Genomic DNA, 23872 nt, shown 5'->3' with positions numbered 1-23872 from the left:
TGTTTTGTTTTGGCAAGCGGCTAATTAAATATTTTTTAATGCTTAACAAAGGGATATCGCTTTTTTTTCCCTCCCTCCTACTGACCCTCATCAGAATTCTTTCTCTGACTTCGTTTACATTTTAAATTATATTTCTGTATGTGTTGAGTAATTTCTTTAGCATTTAAAGCAATAATTAAATCAGCATTCTTCATTTTAAAGTTTTGCTATAGTCTGCATTTTCAAGACATTTACTGAATAAGTCATTTAACTTGAAAATCAGAATTTAAAAACAAAACCATCTGAAAATGCACCACAAAATTTCTATAAACCATTATTTCTATTCTATTATACAAAGAAATTAAAATTTATACATAGTAATCAAATTAATTCAAAAGGATAAATGTAAACAAAGTAACTCAATCTTAACAGCAACATTTGTCTATATTTAAGTGCAAAATAGTTCCACTAGATTTTTTAAAAGTCAGTTAAAATAATCTAATCTGAACCAAAAACATAAAAATTTTGACTAAAAGCATTTTCATCTTCGTCATATGTATTATATTTCTTTTCCAGTTAAGATTTTTAATTAATTTTATATGGCAAAAAATTTATTTGTTCCATTTAGAACGCTATCATTAAAGGATTTTATTACTTTGCACTTAGAAGTTTTAATAGTTTATCTACACTATTCCTTCAATAAATATTATTTTTAAAATTCCTTAATTAGAGCATACAGTATACCACTAGGAGGCATTCAGATACTTCTACGGACCAGATTTATTTCTCTCACATATTTGAACTAGAGGGAAATGAAAATGGGGTTGATCTCAGTTGTGTCAATTCTTAGAGAGCTTGCATGTGCTTGCTGGTTGTAAATGAGGTAACTTTAAATGTTTCAGTGTAACTTGATGGGCTAAAAGCACTTATGTAGCTGTGAAAGGCAGTTAATTTACTCAATTTCTCCATCTGCAGATAGATGGCTTTTAAAAGAGCTCATTTAAAACCATTTTAAAAAGGAAAGTATTCTTTTTTATTGTTGAGAAAATAATTAACAGTGTAACAAGAGGGAAAAAGTGCATTCTCAAAATGAGGAATGATAATAATAGTAACTTATTTTACTAGGCACACCCAGAGTCCAAAGCACTCTATTAAATGCCACAGCTGTTTCCCTATGCCCTTAATGGCTATCCTTAAGTGAAGTTATGAATTTCTCACTAATAAGGCACAATATCATCTGATGAATTTGACTGGTTTCTTAGAGGATGATTTCTGCAACGAGAAGCAAAGTCACAAATTTTCTGCAAAGGCCAGCATTCAGCAGAGGGTCATGCCAGCTAATCAAGATCTACCAGGAAAGAAGGAAGCTCTACAGGATTTGTTAGCTTCTTAGATGCAGGGGATCAGTGACAGGGGGAGGTAAAAATACTACCCATCCCACATCCCTGCCCGGCCCCAAACCTCAGTTTCTGGCCTAAGCGACCAGGACGAATTATTTAAAGAAATATAACAAAAGTGTCAGGTTCAGGTGGGACTGTAAGGAATGTGCTCTCACAAATATTGATTCTGTTAACTATGAGACATCCAAGTGGAGATTTCCAAAGAAGGCAGAAACCTACCAAAGAAGATCTTCCTTACACACCTAGCATCATGTAATAACTATGTGATTTAAAAAATAGAGAAGATACTATTACAGCATATATTTTGTAGAGGAGATAGTAAAGTTGTAAGTAAAAAAAATACAATTAAGAAAAAATAAATTTACTAGGAAATTAAACACAGTTATATGCAAGTTGTATAAGGTAAGAACAATGAAGTACATCGTGGACAAAAGTTAGGGACTGGCCACTAAGAGGCTGTGCCACTCTGGCACACCTGCAAATATAACCAGATCCCAGTTTCCCAATCTTTAAAATAAGAAATATATGCTAGATGATCTATAAACCCCATCTCTGAGAGATCTAACATTCTCTACTCTTGGATCAGATCAATTCTAACATTTTGTATTTTTAGTAATAATTAAGAATTGTTTTTCCCATACGGGTGGTTAACAGAACATTTTAACTAGACTATAATTCAGATCCACCTTCGAAATCTATCTAAACATAATCTCCAAAAGCTTTAAAGCACATTAGGTAACTGTGAAATTGGAGACATTATAGTAATTTACTTGCTTAATTCAACAGAGTTTTTGAGTACCTGCCATGTGCCATCATAAATCTCTACTAAGCAATAGGGACACAGAACAGAACAAGTTACATATCAGTGGGGAAAGCAAACAATAAACAAGTGAAACACATATTATGTCAGAGGTAAATTTTATGAAGAAACCTAAAGCAGGGTAAGAGCAGAAGGGCTATTCTAGACAGGAGCATAGGGACAAACTGATGTGGCCACATCTGCACTGAGACCTGACTGAAATATGGGAGCCACGTATGGTGCACTTGGGAAGAAGGGCATTCAGGAGTCCTGAGGTGGGAGCAGGCTTGGCACCTTCTTGGAGTAGTAGGGGGTCGGCTGATTAGATTAAACGGGAGAACAGCAGGAGTTGAGGTCAGAGAGGAAGCAAGGTCGGAACTGAAGAGCCTCCTGGGACACAGCAAAGACGCCAGATTTCATTCTGGATAAGATCTGTCCGCACCTCTGAACACAGTGCTAACTGTCACAACAAATCATTTACCTAGAACATTTCCAGAACTTTGCAAATTAAGGAAAATAAACAACATACTTTAGAAGTTTGCTTTGCAGAATCAAGTTCTATAAAGAAATGAGATCAGATGGAGTACAGTCTATAAAAATACTGAATCACTATGTTGTACACCTGAAACTAGTATAATATTATAAATCAACTACATGTCAATTAAAAAAAAAGAAATGAGATCAATTTATAAGCCAAGTAAGAAGGAAAAACTTCTTACTTTTAGGTTATTTATGAAATATTGAATCTTTAAGCTTAAAGGGAAATGCTAATCGTATTTCTTTGGATCAGAATTACCCCAAATTCTATGATAGGTTCATGATAGGGCTAGAACCCCATGGCGCTCTTCTGACATTCTGTCAGCTGTTTTTCTAACACCACATAAGCTGTTCTTCATGAAAGCAGGGGAGAGGAGAGAAGAAGATTCGGTGTTTGGGTTAGAACATGTTCCTGACATAACATCCTTGAAACTGAAGGACTTATACATTGCTATCATTGAATAAAAATGAAGTGTACTAAATAAAGCAAAAAATGTACCAAATAAAGGTTAAAGAAAAAAAATCTTCGTTAGATGGCATAGGAATATTTAAACGCACATATAATTTCACAGAGCACACTCAATATATTGAACTGATTCAGACCCAAAGTGTTGACTAACACAAAATAAAATCACTGGGGTATTTATTTCCCATATAGTACAACTGTAAAATAAGTACATACGAAAACCATGTGAAAGAGACAAGAACTGGGGCCTGTGAAATCAGAGGGAGAAACCTGACAACAAAGGTTGGCAACAGTGAGCTTAGTGGTGGAATAAAGGCACCTAGAGCTTCCCGTTCTGGCCACAGGTCTAAGGGAGCTGCTCTCACTGACAACAGTTACGAGAGCAAACGTTTATATGACGCTAGCTCTGTGCCAGGCACTATTCTCAGCACTTGACATACTCAGATTTAGTGCTACAACAACCTTATGAAACAGGCAGTATTATCACTACTCCCATTTTACAGATCAGGACACTGTGGCAAAGTTACACCAATTGCCTGAGATCACACAACTGGCAAGTGGCAAATCCAGGAGACCAATGCCAGCAGGCTCCAGAGTACAATAACCAGTATATTAACCTGCCTTTTGATATACAAAGATTCAAAATTCCCATTCATTGTAAGGCTTTGAATAATATATACTGGCTGAAAATATTTTATCCTAATTATATAGTGGAGAATGAGCCTCTGACTGAACAGACAGACAAGAACAGTTGACCTTTAAATGAAAAATTCAGGATCTAGGATAGAGATGCAATTTACAAAACTTTCCCAGGCATCCCCGTCTGCGCCTTCAGCAGGAAACCAGAAGAGCAGATTCTCTGAAAAATGTTACAAAGATAAGATACTTGGATAAAAATTCTACCAGTTATCATCTCGATCTGCATCTGCGAGTATATTTAGTTGGAAGCCAAACCAAAGTTCTTTCCCTTTGTGATATGGAATCTCACTTATACCTTGTTCTTAAACTACATATTTACTGAGGAGATCAGCCTACTAATACAACTAAGCAATGTTTTAAGCAATTCAGTAGACATCTATTTTGAGAAGAATAAAACCACATTATCAGATTTCCAAGGAGACGACAGGAAAACGATCTATTGAGTGTGATGACCACGACGGAAAACAGCACGATTCTAATTCACACGCTTTACAAGTAAAGATCTCATCCTGACGCACCGCCACTCCTGTTGTTCTAGTCTCTGTGTATCTCTTAGCCAGATTCTGCCTCATTTTAATGTAGGAGTCCCACTGCCTTCAACTAAAGTTCTATATGAATTACTGAGGGGCAGATTTATGTCCCCTAGGAATGTATTTATGCACAAAATCCAAGAAATATTGATTAGAGACTTCATTTGATTTTTAACTGAATCAATGTTTACTTCAGAAATGTAAGCGCTATAAATACCTAAAGGTACACAGAATAAACTGCTGCAGATAGGAACGTGATAAATTTCCTTGTGGAATGAAAAAAATTTCACTGGAAAGCATAAAAAAACTATGTTTCAACACATTTAATTTACATTCACGTTTAAAAGTTGAGGACAAAAAAGGTAGCAGCACAGTATTTGAAAACTACAAAGCTATCCCCACTATAAGATATTCTTACTTGAGCAAAATTCTGACACTCGAATTAAGTGATAGTTGTAAAGAAATGTTTAGAGAAACAGCCATTTTATATCATGAAAAAAAGACAGTATTTGGCTGTACATTTTTCTTTTTCAATACTTTTTTATACTAAAGTATCATCTTATATTTCATTCTCTTTCTCCATCCCTTTAGGATGGTAAATTCTGCTGCTTCATTACTAAACTTCATCCTGACCTCTCTGCATCATATCCAAGTCCCTTGGAAAGTTCTGCTCATCTCACGGTTGGTCACTGGTTAATTAGCTCTTCCGAGCCAAACAATTCTAATATTTTCTTGCTTGCTTGCTTCCTCCATGTACTCATTCTTTCGCTCATTTGACACATGGGGAAACCAAGGCAAAGTTGAACCAACCTGCCCAAGATCACACAACTAGATGTGGGACACCAAACATGTGTCAGGCATCGCCGCTGGTGCTGGGGACAGAATAATCAGCCAAGGAGACAAAGCCTCTGCCCTCAAGGTGCTTTCACTCTAGTGAGCCTCAACATGCACCATGCCTGTCATACCGACCCCACCTCAATTCTGAATTCCTGTAGCTGTCACACTGCACATAAATGTCAACGCCTTCAAACACTTCCCCCCCCACACATGACTTTCCCCATCACTAAATTTACTGCTCTCTAGTTCACATCTTCAAGCCAATTCTGTAGCAGTTTAGCTTTTCCTGGAGAAGAGGCCCGTCTAGTTTGCCACAACTTTCAGGCGTCTGACACTGTAACACAGCTCAAGTGTATCTATCTTCTCTCCACACAGACTTCTAGACCCTGGATTCTAGAGGACCGTTCGTGTGAATTCTATAAAAACCATATATTTTAAAATAAGGCATTTATTTAAGAAATAAACAGTACAGTTAAAGAATCACTAAATTTAACAATTAGGAAGAACCTTAGAAATCATTCTTGTTCAATTCTTTCATTTTTTATATAATAAACTTCAGGATAAAAGGAAAAAATGGCTTATATGAAGTCATCCAATTTTTCAGGTGAGTAGTCAGGAACTGAAAAACAAATCTCTAATTTTAGAAGATATTATTGATATAATCACACTACTACGATATTTGGGGGCATATTCCAAATAACCAGTAAATAAAGTCTAATTGACTGAATGTACTGTTTTAAATAGTAGGCATCTCTGAAAATCATAACTTAAAATACCTCTCACCAGGAACAAAACTAATGGCAAACCACCAGCAACTGAAAGACAGACAACCGCAAGCAGGCCCAAAGGACTTCTGAATCCTTACAAGTGAACTATTTGTAAATTACAGGTATTTAAATGAGAATGAATAACTGTACCTACATATCATATGCTGTACCATTAAAATTGTATATAATATTCCCATATATACTCAACGTACACATATGTATATTTAGCAGGCATATCAAACACTTGTAAATATATACATCTATACATAAACACACACACACACTTTACAGAGTTACAGTTTACTAGTAGCAAATGACATCAGGCTCTGCCCCCATTATATGTCAGACACTAAGGAAACAGCTGATGAATATCTGTCCTTTGTGCGTCATTGTAAACTTCTCCCTCTTATTTACCTACCTTCAAGCAGACTCTACATCCAACAGACATTTCCTTATTAGCCATGTTTCTAAAACCCAACTCCATCTACCTTTCGTGGTCACTATTAGCTCAGGAGCTGGTCGCCTCTTTTTCTACTTACTGTGACTGCCTTTTAACAAGACAGCTGTCAGAGTTTTCCTACTTTATTTTTTCTAATGCCACCAGCTTCTCTTCCCCAAAACAAAACTGGTCACAGCATGTCCCTCATTTGCCTCCCCACAATCTGTTGGATAAAATCCAAACCCCTTCATTTAACAAACATGGTTCTTCACAATCTGGCCACTGCTATCTCTCCAACTACATCTTGTAGCATGATTTCTCTCTGTCACTCTATTTGCGCACACATACACACACACACAAGTATATATTTCCTAGACAAATCACAAATTCCTTCCAAGAACCAGGCGTAATATTGAGGTCAACTCTTTAATCTACCACCTTCCCTCCTATACTTCCCACATCAGAGTTCTAGTCACACTGACTGGCCTTGATTGACACTATATAATTTATTATTTATTACGATTCTAGAGAATCATAAGTTAATCACTTTGAAATTCCCACTACCTGGCAAATAATAATATTTATCGATACCAAATAAATAAATACCCTTATACTCTATGTTTGGAAAACTCTACCAATGTCAAATATCTCCTTCAAAATAAAGATCTATGTTTTTCTTCTCAAGTGGTTAACTAGTTTTTACTCTTTCCATTACACTATTTTATCATAGTAAATCACAACAAAATATGAGATTCATGGAAGCTGTGCCTTCAATTTATGCCTCTCAGATCCAAGTTCACTCTCTGCTACCCATCTGTGACAATGGATCTGGGCCCTTGAAGTATTTACCAGACGGAGGACAGAGTGAGCTCTGTCCGCAGAGGACACAGGAGACGCACTGCAGGAGGATGGGTCTGTGGCTTCCTGGTTCCGTGTGCTCTGGGGCAGGCTCCTGCAGGGCCTGTGCCTCTCCGGGGCCCGGCTCTTGTAGGACACTGGTCAGTAGTACCCAGCAGTAATACCTGGCACCTGCTTCAGGTGGTTCTGTAGCAGAACGTGTCTAGGGAGACATCTCCCATGGCAATCAGGTAAACTACCTGGTGGCAGGTTAATTACACTGAACCTCTTCCATCAAGGAGGCTTGATTAGGTTCACCCTCACTGGAATAAATATTCTGGGTAAGGACTCATCTTCTCTGCCATAATCCTTCTGCCAGCACCACCACCATCAGACTCAGAATAACATACCTGTCAGCACGGCACTCCATAAAGCACTGAATCTCATCAAGGTATTCATGTAACAGCAAAGTAGAGCAAGAGGCTCATGTCCATGAACTCAGCTACTCTGGCCTACACTTATAACCTAGAAGCTGCTGGCCTAATCAAAAGGTGGAATGGCTCACGGACAACTCAGTTATGACGCCAGTTGGGAAAGAAAACCCTTAAAGGGTGGGGCTCTGTTTAACACGATGCAGGATACGCTTTGAATCAGAAACCGTTTTGCGGGGCTGTTTCTCCCAAAGCCAGAATCCATGGGACCGGGAGTCAAGGGGTAGGAGTGGGGTTGGCCCTCTCGTCATCACTCTTAACAGTCCACTTGCAGAAATTCTAAGTCCTGCCCCAGCCACGTAGGGCACTTTTGGCTTGGGGATCTGACCTCCCAACAGTGGAATGCTTCCACTTGAGCCAGAAGATGTGACTGCCACCTGGCCACTGAATCAACAGGCTAAAAACTGGGGTTAATCTACTGGCTGGAATGACTGATCTCAATAACCAGAAGTAAGTTGGGTTGTTTTTACACAACAGGCAGGCAGGACTATCTCTGGAACCATGGAATTCTCTGGGATGCATCTTGGTACTTCCATGCCTGGTAGTAAATGTTAACGGGAAACGACGGCAATCAAAAACAAAAAACAAAAAACAGAACTATCGAGGATCCAGACCTTTTGGAAATGAAAGTTTGTATCATTAAACCAGGTAAAAAAAAATCCAACCAGCTGAGGCTCTGGCTGAGGTGAGGGGACTATGGAACAGGTAATGAAAGAAGGAAGTCAGAAATACCAATTATGGTCTCATGAGCAGTTACATAAACAAGGGCTGTAGTAGCTTTCCATATTTTTAATTTTCCTATGTTTACTTTTATCTGCTGACCACTTTTTCTTCTCTGTCTCATCTTTATCTTACATATATGTTGTTAGTAGTTAACAGAAAATTAAATGTAACTGTAATTGAAGAGATGGACACATGACTCTCGGCACTGTGCTGCTTCCCATTTGGGGGAAAGGGTGAAAATGTCTGTACTGCAGCTACATCTCATTAGGCAGACACAGAGCTTTGTTTTGCTGTTGCTCAGGAAGTGCAAGTGATTTAGAGGGTGTCAATGGAGGATGAGCATCCAAAGGGGTGGCCTGTACCAGTTACCGATTTACTGCCTCTCACCCTCAGGTCTACCCCTCTTTGTCAGATCTGAGAAAATAAATCTGTGCCCTTTCGATATCTTTTCCTTTTAGCAGCCGGCACGATGCTAAGCTTTGTCCGGAGAAGACAATGAAGCGACATTTCGGGAAGACAGGGTTTGACGTCCTGGCCCCAGTCTACTCACCAGGCGGTCCCCCTTGGAGCTCGCCAAGCACGGTGGGTGGCTGCCAGGCTGCCGTGTGACAGCAGCTCAGCCCTGCAGGCCGCAGGGGTCGGGGGCCCCCGGCTCGCCTCGGCAGCTCCGGGCAGGGTGCCTGTGGCCCCCGCGGCGCGCGGCGGCTGTGGCACAGAGGCTTCTCCTGCACCTGGTGGGTGAAGCGCCACCGTCAGCAGCTCCCGGCAGCCGGAAGCCTCCCTTGGTGCCACCCTCCCCTCAGCTGGCTTCCGGCGGGGCGGGGGGCCTCCGGCGAGACAGCCTGGAGGAGTGGCCTCTCCCAGTGACTCCAGAGCAGTGGGCTCTCTGGGCACAGATCCCCAGCTCCCCTCAGGTTCGTAGCTGCTTTATACCTACTATGCCAGGTTCTTCACGGCTCCCGGCACTTCCCACAGCCCCTCCCTGTTACCCCGATCCCACATGACAGTCTTAAATTCTTTATATTCAACTTGCATCGTTCAGATGACTGTAGTTTCTCTCTCCTGACTGGACCCAGACTGATACAGAGGCTGTGACCTCGTTTCCTTGCCTGTGTATGTAGAACACTGTCTGGCATGAGTTAGGTGAGCCATAGATGAGGAGTGATTCAATGAATGAACAAAGAAACCACCTGCCATGGGAAGAAAGGAGTATGTTTTCTCCTTAGGACTATGTGAAGGCCAAAAGATAGCAAACCAAGTTCCTGTACAGATTGGACAAGAGTCAATATAGCAAGAGAAATTCATGAAGCTGAAAGAGTTTAAGATGTATTGATAACTTTTCCCCCAAGGAATTACAATTTTGGCATAGACTTTTTTAAAAACTAAAAATTTCTAGTAGAAAACAGCTGAACACAAATCTTTTTTTTTTTAAGACGAAGTCCTATATGGAAATTATCCTCTAATTTATCAACTTCAGAATTTACAAAGAAACCTTTACTGTTGTCATAATTATTATTATTTCAAGAGACTAGTGTCAAAAAAGGCAATCAAAGAGACACATTCTTACTTGTTAAAGAGACATGTTTCTACCTTGGCATTTGCAGCATCCGATGAACATTTCATACCATAATTAGTGAAAATTTTATTATATTTTAAAAACTTTTCTCTCTGATATCCACAGTTCAGAAGATTAAGTTTACTGCACCCACATACACACACACATATCGACCATGGTTCTAACCTTTACTGGGCTCGTTTCTATGAAAAACAGCTCTTATCACCTCAAGAGTTAGAAGATACAAACACCTGCAGCTTTTCCCGTCTTAGAAGTTTCCTCCACACAAATCTTCCCACAAAGTGTCACATGACCAACCTCAATAGTCCCATTTCTACCCTCCAGCCACATCCACTTAGCAGTGAATGAAAATGCAATGTTCTGAAGAGCAGCATCTAAGTCAAATAACACAATGGTAAGGAGAGTCACTGTCTGCAGTTTCGGCTGACATAAGTGGTTGCTATGGGCTTTGGGAAGAATTAAAAATCCAAAAATTGTTCCTAGATTCTCTCTCCCTGAGAGGTCTTGATAATAATTTTTAACTGCACCACGCTGCTGCAGCTTTAAAATCATAAGGGGGAAAAATACACTGCAATAATCTGAAGCAGGGAGTAGATCGGGGTAATCTTTGTTCTCGCACCAACTGTTCAGTTCTTAATCTCCAGAAAGATTCTCTGTGCTGCCAGTTTCAGATTAAATGCTGATAGGTGGCACTACTGAGAGACAAGTCAAGAATACGTAAAATCCAGATGGAGAGGTTAAAATCCTGCGGATTCCCCTTCAATCTAACTCAGCCTATAACATCTACATTTTAATAGCTGATTTTCCGCAGATCACAAGATTTCTTTTTGCATAGGCCCTTGATGGTATTAATGAGAGAAGGGGAGAAAAGCATATGCTTAAATGCCTGGGGGCAACTATAACAAAGGAAGAGACGACAGTGTATTAGCACAATTCCTGCACTCACAGCACACTGCTTGCTCTGAGCAGTCCAGACAGGACACGGACTACACAATCACATCTCTGTAACTAATGTGCTTACAGACTCCAAGAGGGTGATATCTACCAACTAAATATTGGTCAAAATGGGAGCTAACACTCAGACATCTGCTCTAAAGAGAGCATCTCTTGTACCTGCTTCCACAGGCCACAAAGATACACTCTAGTTAACACATCACTGACAGGATGACGAGAGCTCCTGTCAGACGCTGGCCAGCTCAGTGTTGGAAACAAAACGCACGGCCCCAGCTGACTAGCTAGAGAATGTCTGGGGGACAATTACAGAGCACCTGACAAGGCTTCGTGCCTGACTGACTTGAGAGCCGATGACACGGCTTTAAACAGCAATCCTTCCCTACCTCTGGTCACAAAACAGCAAAAAGTCAACTGATACACCCTTGTAGTATCATGATTTATTCCTTTGCTTTGAATACATGAGACTCTGGGCCGATGTCCTGCTAGTCTGCTATTCACTTGGGGCTTAAACCTCTAGGACCTGCCTACGGCATGTACAAAATCAACATTCTTGTTCAGGATTACCAGGAACCCTTCCGTGTGTACCGGATAATGTACACACCAGTAGGATAAACACAAAACCGATGACATTCCAATTCATTCAACTCAAAACACGGAAAAATATAATAGTGAGTCCTAACAAAATACATTTTACTATAAGGAGGAAAAACCCACGAAAAATTTTAAAACATAACAATACTCTTGATACTTTTGCTAACACAGCTCAAAACTTTATTTTAAAGTTTATCGCTATAAAGATAATTACAAATTATAATTTTAACTACACACAATACCTGAGGAAGGAACACTCGGGTAGCTCATTATCTGTCAGGGTATCACCAGTAAAACCCCCGGCTAGCTATACAGTTGACAGATATGATTCTAATAAAATTATGACCATATCAAAGTATAAATCCAAAGTTCCCAAAACTATAACAAAATTATAAATGCGAGGAACTTATACATGCTCTTCCAATAATTAAAAATTTGGCCATAGGTTAAAAAGTGAAAACTGGGTAAAACACAATTTCTTGCATTAATTTTAAGTACATTATAGTCTTTGTGGTACATAAAATCCTATAAGGATGTAAAAAGCTTCACTGGCAGTAGTCTTAACCTCAATTCATTGATACGTTAACTATTCCTTCCTTGGTCGTTTCAGAGGTTCCACTAAATGTTTTCTAAAAAATATTTACTTCTAATTTATGTTATGGTACTAGTCTTTGACCTTAAACATTACTGGGCATGGAATTTATAGCACGCATGTGTGTATATACATGAATTTTTCAAGCTAGATTCAAGTGAAGCAGCTTCCCCTACAGAAGGAGGGTGAGGAGATCATGAGAGCAAACTTGAATTATGTTTCTTTTATCAGTCCTACTGCCACAGATGGTGAACCAAAACAAAGCTGTTAACTGAGAGGTGACATCACCACCAAGTTTTCAGGAACTTTCATAAACAACTGCTATTACGTTGACCTCAAATATAAGAAACAACTCCCTGGGGGCTTCCCTGGTGGCGCAGTGGTTGAGAGTCCGCCTGCCGATGCAGGGGACACAGGTTCGTGCAAAAAAAAAAAAAGAAACAACTCCCTGACTAATACCAAGCCTTTATTAAAATCATTTATTTTCTAATTCAAACAAAGTTAAAGGGTAGGCATGTTCATTTTTACTCTAAACTTCAGATCTAGATTATTATAAATTTATAGCTGATAATCATTTAATCTTATGCAGATAAAATTCTAAGCACTTCATATATACACATATGTGTGTGTGCATGTACACATATCCTTAATCTTTAAAGCAACCCTATGAGATTAAAACTAGTATCACTCCCATGTTCCCAGTTTAAATGTGAAGAAACTGAGTGGAAGAGAGGTTACCTAGCCATTAAGAGGTGTTTACAAATTACAACAAAAAGAAACACCAACATTTTACAATACCTACCAAAAAATGTTTTTACAAAATATTTACATACGTTCAGATTTCTTTCCTTTTTTAATTGAAGTATAATTGACTTGAAATATTATATTATTCTAAAGTGTAAATACAGTGATTTGGGATTTTTATACATTACGAAACGATCAGCATTATTAAGTCTAGTTACCATCTGTCGCCAGAGTTATGGCAATATTATTCAGTATGTTGCCCCTGCTGTACATTACATTCCTGTGACTTATTTATTTTCTCACTGGAAGTCGGTGCCTCAGCCCCCTTCACCTGTTTTGCCCATCCTCCCACCCCACCTCCACCTCTGGCAACCACCTGTTTGTTCTCTGTATCTGTAAGTCTGTTTCTGTTTTGTTACATTTGTTTGCTTTGTTTTCTTAGATTCCACATATAAGTGAGATCATATGGTATTTGTCTTTCTCAGTCTGACTTATTTCACTTAGCATCATGCCCTCAAGGTCCATCCATGTTATTACAAATGGCAAGATTTTATTCCTTTCTGTGGCTGAGTAATATTCCATTGTATATATGCACCACATCTTCTTTATTCATTCGTCTATGATGGGCACTTAAGCTGCTTCCATATCTTGGTTATTGTGAATAAGGCTGCAATGAACATAGGGTTGCAGATATCTTTCTGAATTGGTGTTTTTGTTTTCTTTGGATAAAAACCCAGGAGTGGAATTGCTGGACCACATGGTAGTTCTATTTTTAATATTTTGAGGAACCTCCATACTGCTTTCCATCAGATTTATTTCTAATGTTTCCCTACACAGACCAGCTTACACGCTCACGCCCACACTTCCTTCAGACCTCTGCTCAAACACCACCTCATGAGAGAAGGCTCCCCTGACCTCCCTACACAAAACTGAAATCTGCCCCTGACCTTTCACCCCACACTCACACTCAGTTTCTCCCTTATCTCTTGGTACTCAGCACCATATGACATAACAGCTATTTCTTCATTCATGTCTTCATCTTCTCTATCAGTTGGATATAAGCTCCAAGAGTGTTTGGACTTTGCTTTACTTACTGCTGAATCCTCAGTGCCTAGAAAGTGGCAAGCACATAGTAGGTGCATAATAAATATGTTACATGAATTAATCTTGATAGGAATTTAGCTCCTAGGTCTCCAAGATAGCTTGTACAATCTTTTTAATCTTCAGGACAACATCCATATAGAAATATTATTTATAATCTTGAAAAAACTGGCTTAAAAAAGTGATGAGGATAAGCTGTGTGGCGCAGCTAAAAAAGAAATAAATTAATAAATAAATGCAGGAACTGTCAGTGTAACCAAAAATAATGTAGTTAAAAAAAAATGTGATGAGGAGGAAGAGAAGGGGAGGATAAATAAGAATGATTTTACCTCAACGGTAAGCTAAGCACAGCAGAAAAGCAAATATATAAAAAGTACCAAATAATTCAGATTGAATTTCTTAACATCACTTTAAGAAAATGCAAATAATTACCTGCATCACTGACTGGCACTTATTCTCTGATTGAACTACATCATTTCTCCACACTTACTCCTTCAAATGCATATAATGTGTTTTTCAGTGTGTAAAATAATATATTTTCAATTTTTTTTGAAAAGTGGGCATATCATTATTGCATTTCAAAATCTCAAAACTGTATTTTTTCAACTCTAGAGTAATGCAAATAACCCAAAATTAGCATCAGGAGACCCAGTTTCACATTACCTGTCTCCAACTATCTTATTTGGCCTTGGGGTAGCCATTTAACCTTTCTCTGAAAATATCAACACCTTTCTCATTGTTACACCCTAAATAGATGCCCTAGAGAAATCCTGAAGCTCCTTCTGCTCTAAAATACTAAAACTTTGCAGAATAAGGTTTTTATTTCTACTATCAGAGAACAAAACATAGATATTATCTTATTTTTATCAGTTAGCCAAATTTCAAGGAAGCTAATTCATGAAATATTAAATAATGTTTTTAATAAATATCTCATACATTACTCAAAACTATATTTACATTTATATTAAAATTTTTAGGTCAAAAATATTAAAATATTAATGCTCAAAGTGAAAAAAATTAGAAAATCTAGCAAAATACTTCTGAATGTTTTTCTATGACCCAAGAAAACTCTATTCTCCCTGCCTTTACCACAGTAATGAAGACCTTCCAGAAAAACATTTCAGTGAGTAGCATAAAACCTGTGATTTAAAAAAAATGCTATTTTGACTTTTAAGTTATTATCAGTCTGAAGAGCTCCTCCAAATCAGAACTATTATAGAACCCACTCCCAAGCCACTACTTGGCAACAAAGATGAATCTACCTATTACCAGGTTAGGATAGCAGCTATTATCATGGCCCCTTGATTTCTTTCAAGTAGCTCCAATGGAAAAAGCCTCAAGTGAATAATAAAGATCTCATAATAGCTCTTAAGAATTCGTTAGATGGTAGAAGGCACTAAAATGAACTCTGGAGAGTTAAAAAGAAAAAAGAAAAAAAAAAACCTCTCATCTTCTGATAAGAAAAAATAATTAACCTGACTTAATGCACCCATGAAGGCCTTCCACAAATCAGACCTTTGTACTCCAAGAGCCAGATTAAAACCATATATCAAAAGGGTATGTAGATATTGTCTCGTAAGCACACGCAGAGCATTTCTGCCTCTGCGTGGGCTGCAGGTCTTTCCGCGCGGAGGGGAGTGTGAGATACTCACGGTGCTGAGTTTGCCGGAGGTGATGATGATGCGCCTCTCGTGCAGCATGCTGGCGTAGAGCTGCAGCATGTTGTTCGCGTCCACAGCCACAAAGTACTCCGTGAGGTTCCTCTGCACAAGCCAGAGACAACTGTGTAAGTTACAGGGAAAGTATCTGATACGTTCGCCACAGTCTGAAGTACAAACAATGTTAGGAGAATAAGTGGTATTCATTAAAATAATTAAATTTAATTCTATTCTGCCGCCACACAGAGCACGTAGCCTTCTACTATTATTTGAAACATAGCCCTACTCTACGAAAACATTCTCAGAGGGTGATCAGAGCATCACATCTTTCCCACCCTCCCTCCCCAGGCACCTGAAAAAGAAGCCTGTTTTCTGGGCCCCAACCTAGACCTGCTGAGTAGTAATCTTCAGAGTACAGCCCCAGGAATCCATTCTCTAAACAAATACTGCCAGTGGTTCTTACACACACTGAACTTTGAGAACTGCTGCTCCAGAAAATACATTTGAGTCTCCCTCTGTTTGCCAATCAGCCAGCAGGCTAAATCATTGCCTGATACTACAGACTATGCAGAAGGCAACCACAGGATGAGATGGGTTTATAAGGCAGACCCTTGATTCTTTTTTTTTTTTTTTTTTTTTGCTGTACGTGGGCCTCTCACTGTTGTGGCCTCTCCTGTTGCAGAGCACAGGCTCCGGACGCGCAGGCTCAGCGGCCATGGCTCACGGACCCAGCCGCTCCGCGGCATGTGGGATCTTCCCGGACTGGGACACGAACCCGCGTCCCCTGCATCGGCAGGCGGACTCTCAACCATTGCACCACCAGGGAAGCCCACCTTTGATTCTTTATTAAGGAAGATCTCGTTTATATCCCATGTCAGGCCTGCTTTATACCACTATAACCAAATAAAAGTTGGTGTTGATTCCTTGACTTAACACTTCAAATTGTTTTCCCCACATAGGAACAAAACTGGGGTAAGCTGCGTTAACTTTCACTTTTAGATCCTCTCCTCTTACTTATTTTTAATTTTCTGTACTCAAACTTAAGCCCATCAGAAAGCAACAAGTGATAAAGAGACTGAATGAGAGATGACAACAGACTGAAACTGCAGTGCCAGGTGCACTAGGACCCAGAAGGCTAAAACTTCTAGTTGAGCAGGAAACTAAGAAATCCAATGTTTCTTCTATTTCTGTGAGGTACAGACCTTCCCAGAACAAACCAGTAATCACCGCAGGGCACATAAACGGAAACAGCGAGTGATGCTGAATTTGGTGGAGAGATTCACTTCCTGTTTTCTCTAGCTGAAGCACACCTCACCTTCTATTTCAAGTCTTCATAATACAAGATTACTTTTATGTCATTCAACGTTAATATTTTTCCTATAATCTCAAAGATAATTTCTAGATGGGGAATTATTTCTCAATGCAGAATGCTGCCTTATGTATAGGTCCTTGCTTTTTTTTTCCTCTTCCCTAAACAGGACATTTTAAAAATAAAATATATTAACGGAGATGTAAAAATGTATATTCTCAGTGGCAGTTTTTCCTCAGAATGGTTCTTTAAAACTTTCAAAGTCACAGCAAAGTTTGTGAATTTTGTTAAATCAAGCTCTTAGCGGCTTATTAGTAAATTTAAGAAAGGTACGAAGAGGAGAGGCTAAAGCAAGAGACTGACTTGTATTAACAACCCTGATGTGAGGGGCAGGCGTGCATAAGTCAAGGCGGTGAGTCAGCCTCTAGGAAACCTAACAGACATCCGCAGCCCACGGTGGACTCGCACAAGACTTGAGAGCCTGGGATGTGACCTGCTGATTTGATGGTCTATCCCAGGCCCACGTGAAGAGCGGCTGAAAGCAGTCTCTCACAGGAGTTAACTGGACTCATCTGTACCAAAAACACCACTGAAAGTCTCGGTTCGAAATTAGGAAATTTACAATTGTCTTCTTGGACTTTGTTCACTTATAACCCACGTGCTTTTGGAACCAAACACTCAGTAGGTTCAACAACAGTTTTGGAAGCACAATAGAGTTCTGAGGAAAATAATACATACTCTTTAAGTTGATGTTTCCTTCACGTTGATTGAATTATTTCTACTAATTCATTTTATCTTTCCAAAACAAAGCTGAAAAAAATTATGAAAGGAAATACTTCCTTTTCACACAGCATCCCAAAGTGTACTTGTCAATTCCATTTATCCATGTAAGCTTTTCTACAGAATTTTAATTTGTAATAACTACTAAAACACTGAAAATATTTCTAGTAAGGCTACAATCAGGACTCTAAATAAATGTGAAATGTAGCAATTAAATAATTTCTTGTAGTATCCTTCAAGTCTTACAAAACATGTATTTCTTATATTAAAAATCAGGAAATCAAGTAGAAAACATCTAAAATTTGAAAATATATATATATATACATACAAGGAATCTAAATACTATGGTCATTTCACTAAAGTAACTATTTGCATGAAAATATTTCCCATTGCACGTGTTCATTCCCTGCCAACAGGAGTCATCTCCTGAGACCTCTCTTCTGCCTGATCCGGGGAGCTCAGGACTTAACTGAACACAGACTATCCTACTGAACTATCTCAAATGGTAGAAATCGTTTTTCTCATATAATTTGTCTTATCTACAACCAGATATTAAGGAGGAGGTAAAGTAGCAGATACATAAAGAAGAAAAAGAGATAACAACATTAATCTTTATTTTTTCATTTTTTCTCACAGGGAGTTACAATGCTTTCTATTTCTCTACAAATAAATCCTTAAACAGTGAGACCAAGATAAATAAATTTCATAATATCAGTAGAATAAAAACATAGAAAACTTACACTCTCCGGTATTGTTGGGAGTCCTGTTACATCAGGGGCAATGAAGTAGGAATGCTAATCAACAGAAATAAATCACATAAGAAAAGGAGAATTAAAATTTGGTAGCATTACATATACTTTGAGATTAAAAATTTTAAAACATATCAACTAAATAAATACCAAGGACTGATGCTCAGGGTGTGCTGAATTTGAGAGATTCTTAAATGAGATAGCAGGTTTATATGAGATTTAACAATAACTTCCTCATACAAAAAGTTTAAGTGTTGGTTAAAAATATTTCATTTTAAAATTGAAGTGGGAATCCTAGAAAAAGTTTATCAAGACGAAAAAAGCAAATTACTGAAAAATAGATAGATAAGATAGATAATTTTAACACATTTGGTTTAGGGAACCTGGAAAAATAAGGCTTGTTTACCCAAGAATATATCAAAATCTATTGAGATTTTTGAGTTCCTACAGTTAAATCCCCATAAATTTCTCTGGTACATATCAGCCACTATATTATTTAGAAAGCAGAAATAAAAAATAATTTTTTAATATTTAAAACTTCTTAAAAGGTAATTAACCCAAAATATGACTTTTATACACCCGCTAAACAAATGTTAATTAGCTTCTATAATATTCAAAGCAATACAACAGTTCATACACATATTTACACAAAAAGCATACTGTGCACACCTTCACGTTTCACAGAATGTTCCCAAATTTTACCACCCAGAATCAGAGTACAAGTCAATCACCAAAATCATTTTATTTTCTGTTCATATTAATCTCCAAAATCATTTTACTATCTCACATAAGGACCTATTTAATATTGTCTTATAATTAAAGATTTGGGGGCAAAAAACCATTCTAGCCAATACTGAGCACCACTGAACTAGTCAGAGCAAGGCTAGTTGGCACCGTCACAATGCGTGACTTGCAGGGTGGAAGAACAAGGTCCTGAGACCCTGGACAAAACATGTGACAGACACCCATGTAGTGAGCCCACTTTGACATCACCACCACTGACACGAGGGTAAGCATGGATTTGGTCTCTTATTAGCTATTTGTATTTGGATGGATTTTTAATAGCACCGTATTTCATAAAGCTATGCTTTAAAAGATAGTATAAACAGAAAATATAATCTGAATGATTAATTTTCTTAAAAGAAGCAAATTTACCACTTCCCAAAGGACTAGAGTGAATCTTAAAGACATAGTGAAAGAAGTAATTAACTTCCCAATTTAACAGTGATTTTCAGAAGCCAATGTCCTTTGAACTCACCCGTGCTAGGGAGGGCTGATCTTTCAGAACTTGCTCACTGGCAATAAATATCTCTTGGTTCTTACAATACATAAGAGACAAAATGAGTACTTTACTTTCATGGGAGAAATTTACACAACAATTTGCTGTGTATTTGAGACAAACCCATGTAGCCACATTATCTGCTGAAAATATTTGAATAGCATTCATTACAAATGTTTTAAATGCTGATTTGCTAGTTCTTGCTAGAAAAATCTTGAAGCACTTTAATTCTTGACTGAGAGTACAGAATTCTGTGGATATTTAATGGCTTTGAAATGTACTTTCAAAATAAGCATTTACATTAGATATTAACATTTCATAAAATCTCTGATATTCTAGTGGTTATAATGTCAAGTCTTGAAAAACTCATGTGATGGAATATTAATGAAATATGAAATTTTAAGAAAATCACAGCAGTTTCTCAAGCCTTGTCATATTTTTATAATGGAAATTCTGCAAATAAACAAAAATTTCTTTTCCACTTGTGGAGGAACAAAAATGCCTATGACCATCAATTTTAACCTGACATCACAAAACTAAAACTGTACTAGTAGGTGAAGACAAGTGTTTTCATCCCAGTTTTGCTGGTCATTAACTGCACAGCACTGGCACGTGACTTTATAACCTATCATTGAAGTCAAATGAAATTACTAAGTGGACTTTACATAAAGGTTTATCAACCAGTTGGATTTAACAATACCTAAGATATTGTATTGAGAACAGGTGAACAAGATTTGAAACCTATCACAGACTACTGATTCAAAAGCTTATATGTGGGGCTTCCCTGGTGGCACAGTGGTTGAGAGTCTGCCTGCCAATGCAGGGGACACGGGTTCGTGCCCCGGTCCGGAAGGATCCTACATGTCACGGAGCGGCTGGGCCCGTGAGCCATGGCCGCTGAGCCTGCGCGTCCGGAGCCTGTGCTCTGCAACAGGAGAGGCCACGGCAGTGAGAGGCCCGCGTACCGCAAAAAAAAAAAAAAAAAAAGCTTATATGTGAGGCTTAAAATATAAAAATAACCATCAGACATAGAAATATACCACAAAAAAAAAGCTTATATGTGAGGCTTAAAATATAAAAATAACCATCAGACATAGAAATACAACACAGTCACTCAAATTCCTTTACCAAGATTATTTCAGATATAATAAAAATCCTCTCCTTATCAAATGAAACGTCAACTTACTAGCAACTAACATTCAAATAGCTTTTCGTGGTGTATCTAAATATATCATTTCATAAAATTCCCCAAACAACTTTCTCAAAAACTGATTCACTAAATTTCTCAAATGGATAAAAGGGAACATCAAAAGAGATTAACTTTTTTGCCTCACATCACACATTTAGTGACTGTGATTTAAACCAAAATCTTCTAGTCTTTGGGTATTAAGAAGCCTAGACATCTTTGACTTACAGTTCTTATTAATAAAGGTAAAGTGTTTCAATATCCAATATTTCTGAAATGTATTTTTATAAGATATTTAGTTACTCCTGAACAAATAATACTGTCAAATTTAGAGAATACATTTTTATTTCTCAGCTCTCTACAGCTGCCTCTATCATCTTAGCACTTACAGTATGTTTCCTTCACCATTTAACAAAGTGTTAGAATCACTTCATACACACAACTCTTCCCAAGAAAAACACTTATTTTCAGAAAATCCAGAGCTTTTCCTCCTTCTCCGGGGCATTTTTCCTTGTCCTTTGTACTTCATTCCCACTAACTGTGAACCTGCATTCTTTCGGCTTCAATGACGTCATACAAATCTGAGTTTCTCCTTAACTGCTCCTTCCTCCAGTCCTCTCCCTCCATGTACTCTCTTCTTCCATACAACTTCTTCGGGCAATTAGACCTTACCCTCTGCTCTATCCTCTCTACATTCTGCCCTTTAAATTGCTCAGTTATTCCTACAACCATGTCTGCAGATGACTCCCCGATTTGGGTTAAAAATTCCAGGTTAGGGCTTCCCTGGTGGCCCAGTGGTTGAGAGTCCGCCTGCCAATGCAGGGGACACGGGTTCACGCCCCAGTCTGGGAAGATCCCACATGCCACAGAGCGGTTGGGCCCGTGAGCCATGGCCACTGAGCCTGCGCGTCCGGAGCCTGTGCTCCGCAACGGGAGAGGCCACAACAATGAGAGGCCCGCGTACCGCTAAAAAAAAAAATTCCAGGTTATCCTTAGCTTTCCAGCCCCCAATCTCTAAATGACTACATAACATTTATTTCCACTTTGGCATTAAGCAACAAAAGAGGATTCAGACATAAAGGGGCAGAGAACATTATGCTGTTAACAACAAGGGAACATTTCACAAAGGTGGGAACTGAGCTAGTTCTAAAGATACATAGTCTACAAGAGGTTTTAGAGGAAGCTGTACAACCAAGAAGGCAGAATGTTCACTTGAGAAGATGAACAGAAAACTGTGACCAGAGGAGAGAATCAATTCATGGGAGAAAAAACTGAGACAGAAAAGTGAAAAGCTGGATTGAGGCTAAGAAGTGGATGGTCCTGAAAGGCCAAAAATTTGGACAAATTCTACCGAAAATGGGGGACTATTAAAGGTTTTCATCAGGGGACTTTACACGGTTGAAGGAAGTTTGATCTTACAGCCTTTAGAAGGGACTGGAAGGAGAGGCTGTAGACTAAGGACTGCTTGAAGTGATGAGCACCCAGGCTAGGCTGCTGCCACCAGAAATATAAAGAAGGAAACCACAGAGGAGAACATTATGATCAAACAAAATTACAGGGGGAAAGCTAAGCAAGAAGAAAGTTATTACCAAAGAAAGAATGAAATAAGGCTAACAGTTTCCTTATCTTGCAAATACCATATGCTAACACATATATATGGAATCTAAAAAAAAAAAAAAAAGATTCTGACAGACCTAGGGGCAGGACAGGAATAAAGACGCAGATGTAGAGAATGGACTTGAGGACACGGGGAGGGGAGAAGGGTAAGCTGGGACGAAGTGAGAGAGTGGCATGGACATATATACACTACCAAATGCAAAACAGATAGCTAGTGGGAAGCAGCCGCATAGCACAGGGAGATCAGCTCGGTGCTTCGTGACCACTTAGAGGGGTGGGATACGGAGAGTGGGAGGGAGACGCAAGAGGGAGGAGATATGGGGATATATGTGTACGTATAGCTGATTCACTTTGTTGTACAGCAGGAACTAACACAACATTGTAAAGCAATTATACTCCAATAAAGATGTTAAAAATTAAAAAACCACCAAAAGACCTATTAACACGATTATATACATTTCAAATTGCTTTCTCCTTCAATTTCTCTTGCATCATTATATATTTTCCTTCCTTCATTAGGACAGTTTATTGTTATTTTGGAAGAACCAAAATCAACATAGGTAAATTTTAACATTCTATTATATGCCAAATTAATGAAGAAAATTAACGAAAACATTCATATTTTGTGATTATTAATTTTGAACACTTACAAAGCCTCCCCAAAGTACTAGGGTGATTTTAGTTATAGACAGTACAGTTCATTAAAAGTTTCAGTGGTAAATAATCTATACCACCACAGCCTTACTGCTTTGAGAAACTTTAATCATATTTCCAGTATTTGGTGATTATACTAAAAGATGTATTGAAGTATGGGGAAAGAGTTTTTTAACCCAGAATCTTTATCATATAGTTGGTTATATAGTACATTTTCAATACTTATTATGTACTGTTTTCATTTTATGAGGGGTATTTGGTATTGTATACCTGTGTGGGTGTGGGTGTGTATTTCCTTATCATGGATAGATTTTTACCTGAAAATCAATGTTCCTTGCAATCAAAATATTCTCAGATATTTGGTAACTTTTAGCATGTAATTTAAAAATCTGTGATTTAACAACTACCGAAGTATACATCTATCATATCATGTTATGATAGTTAAAGCATGTCAGAAAGCCTCAATATCACCATGTAGTAATGTCAGTACAGGCATTAAAGTCTTCATGGCAGGCAGCATGGGTGACTCAGCAGAGTTTCTAAACTGCTGTGACTCAAAACATCAATTACTGACTCAA

At 38.3% G+C, this 23872-nt stretch overlaps 1 protein-coding gene across 10 annotated transcripts in view; it reads right to left on the bottom strand.

Moving 5' to 3' along the window:
- The window catches only part of DENND1B (DENN domain containing 1B), a 259365-nt gene that overhangs the window by 110969 nt on the left and 124524 nt on the right, over positions 1-23872 (bottom strand). For all 10 annotated transcript variants that reach the window (XM_089906457.1, XM_089906480.1, XM_089906469.1 and 7 more), the window contains 3 exons: positions 19817-19876; positions 18550-18603; positions 15715-15825 (listed from right to left, as the gene is read on the bottom strand). In XM_089906457.1, the coding sequence (XP_089762583.1) occupies positions 15715-15825; positions 18550-18603; positions 19817-19876 (225 nt within the window). The remainder of the gene's footprint in view (positions 1-15714; positions 15826-18549; positions 18604-19816; positions 19877-23872) is intronic.

Source organism: Delphinapterus leucas, chromosome 1 (genome assembly GCF_059928025.1).
Source record: "Delphinapterus leucas isolate spDelLeu-1000000601 "Yukka" chromosome 1, BTC_Dleu_Yukka2, whole genome shotgun sequence".
Taxonomy (NCBI): Eukaryota; Metazoa; Chordata; class Mammalia; order Artiodactyla; family Monodontidae; genus Delphinapterus; species Delphinapterus leucas.
This window is presented reverse-complemented; position numbering and strand designations above follow the sequence as displayed.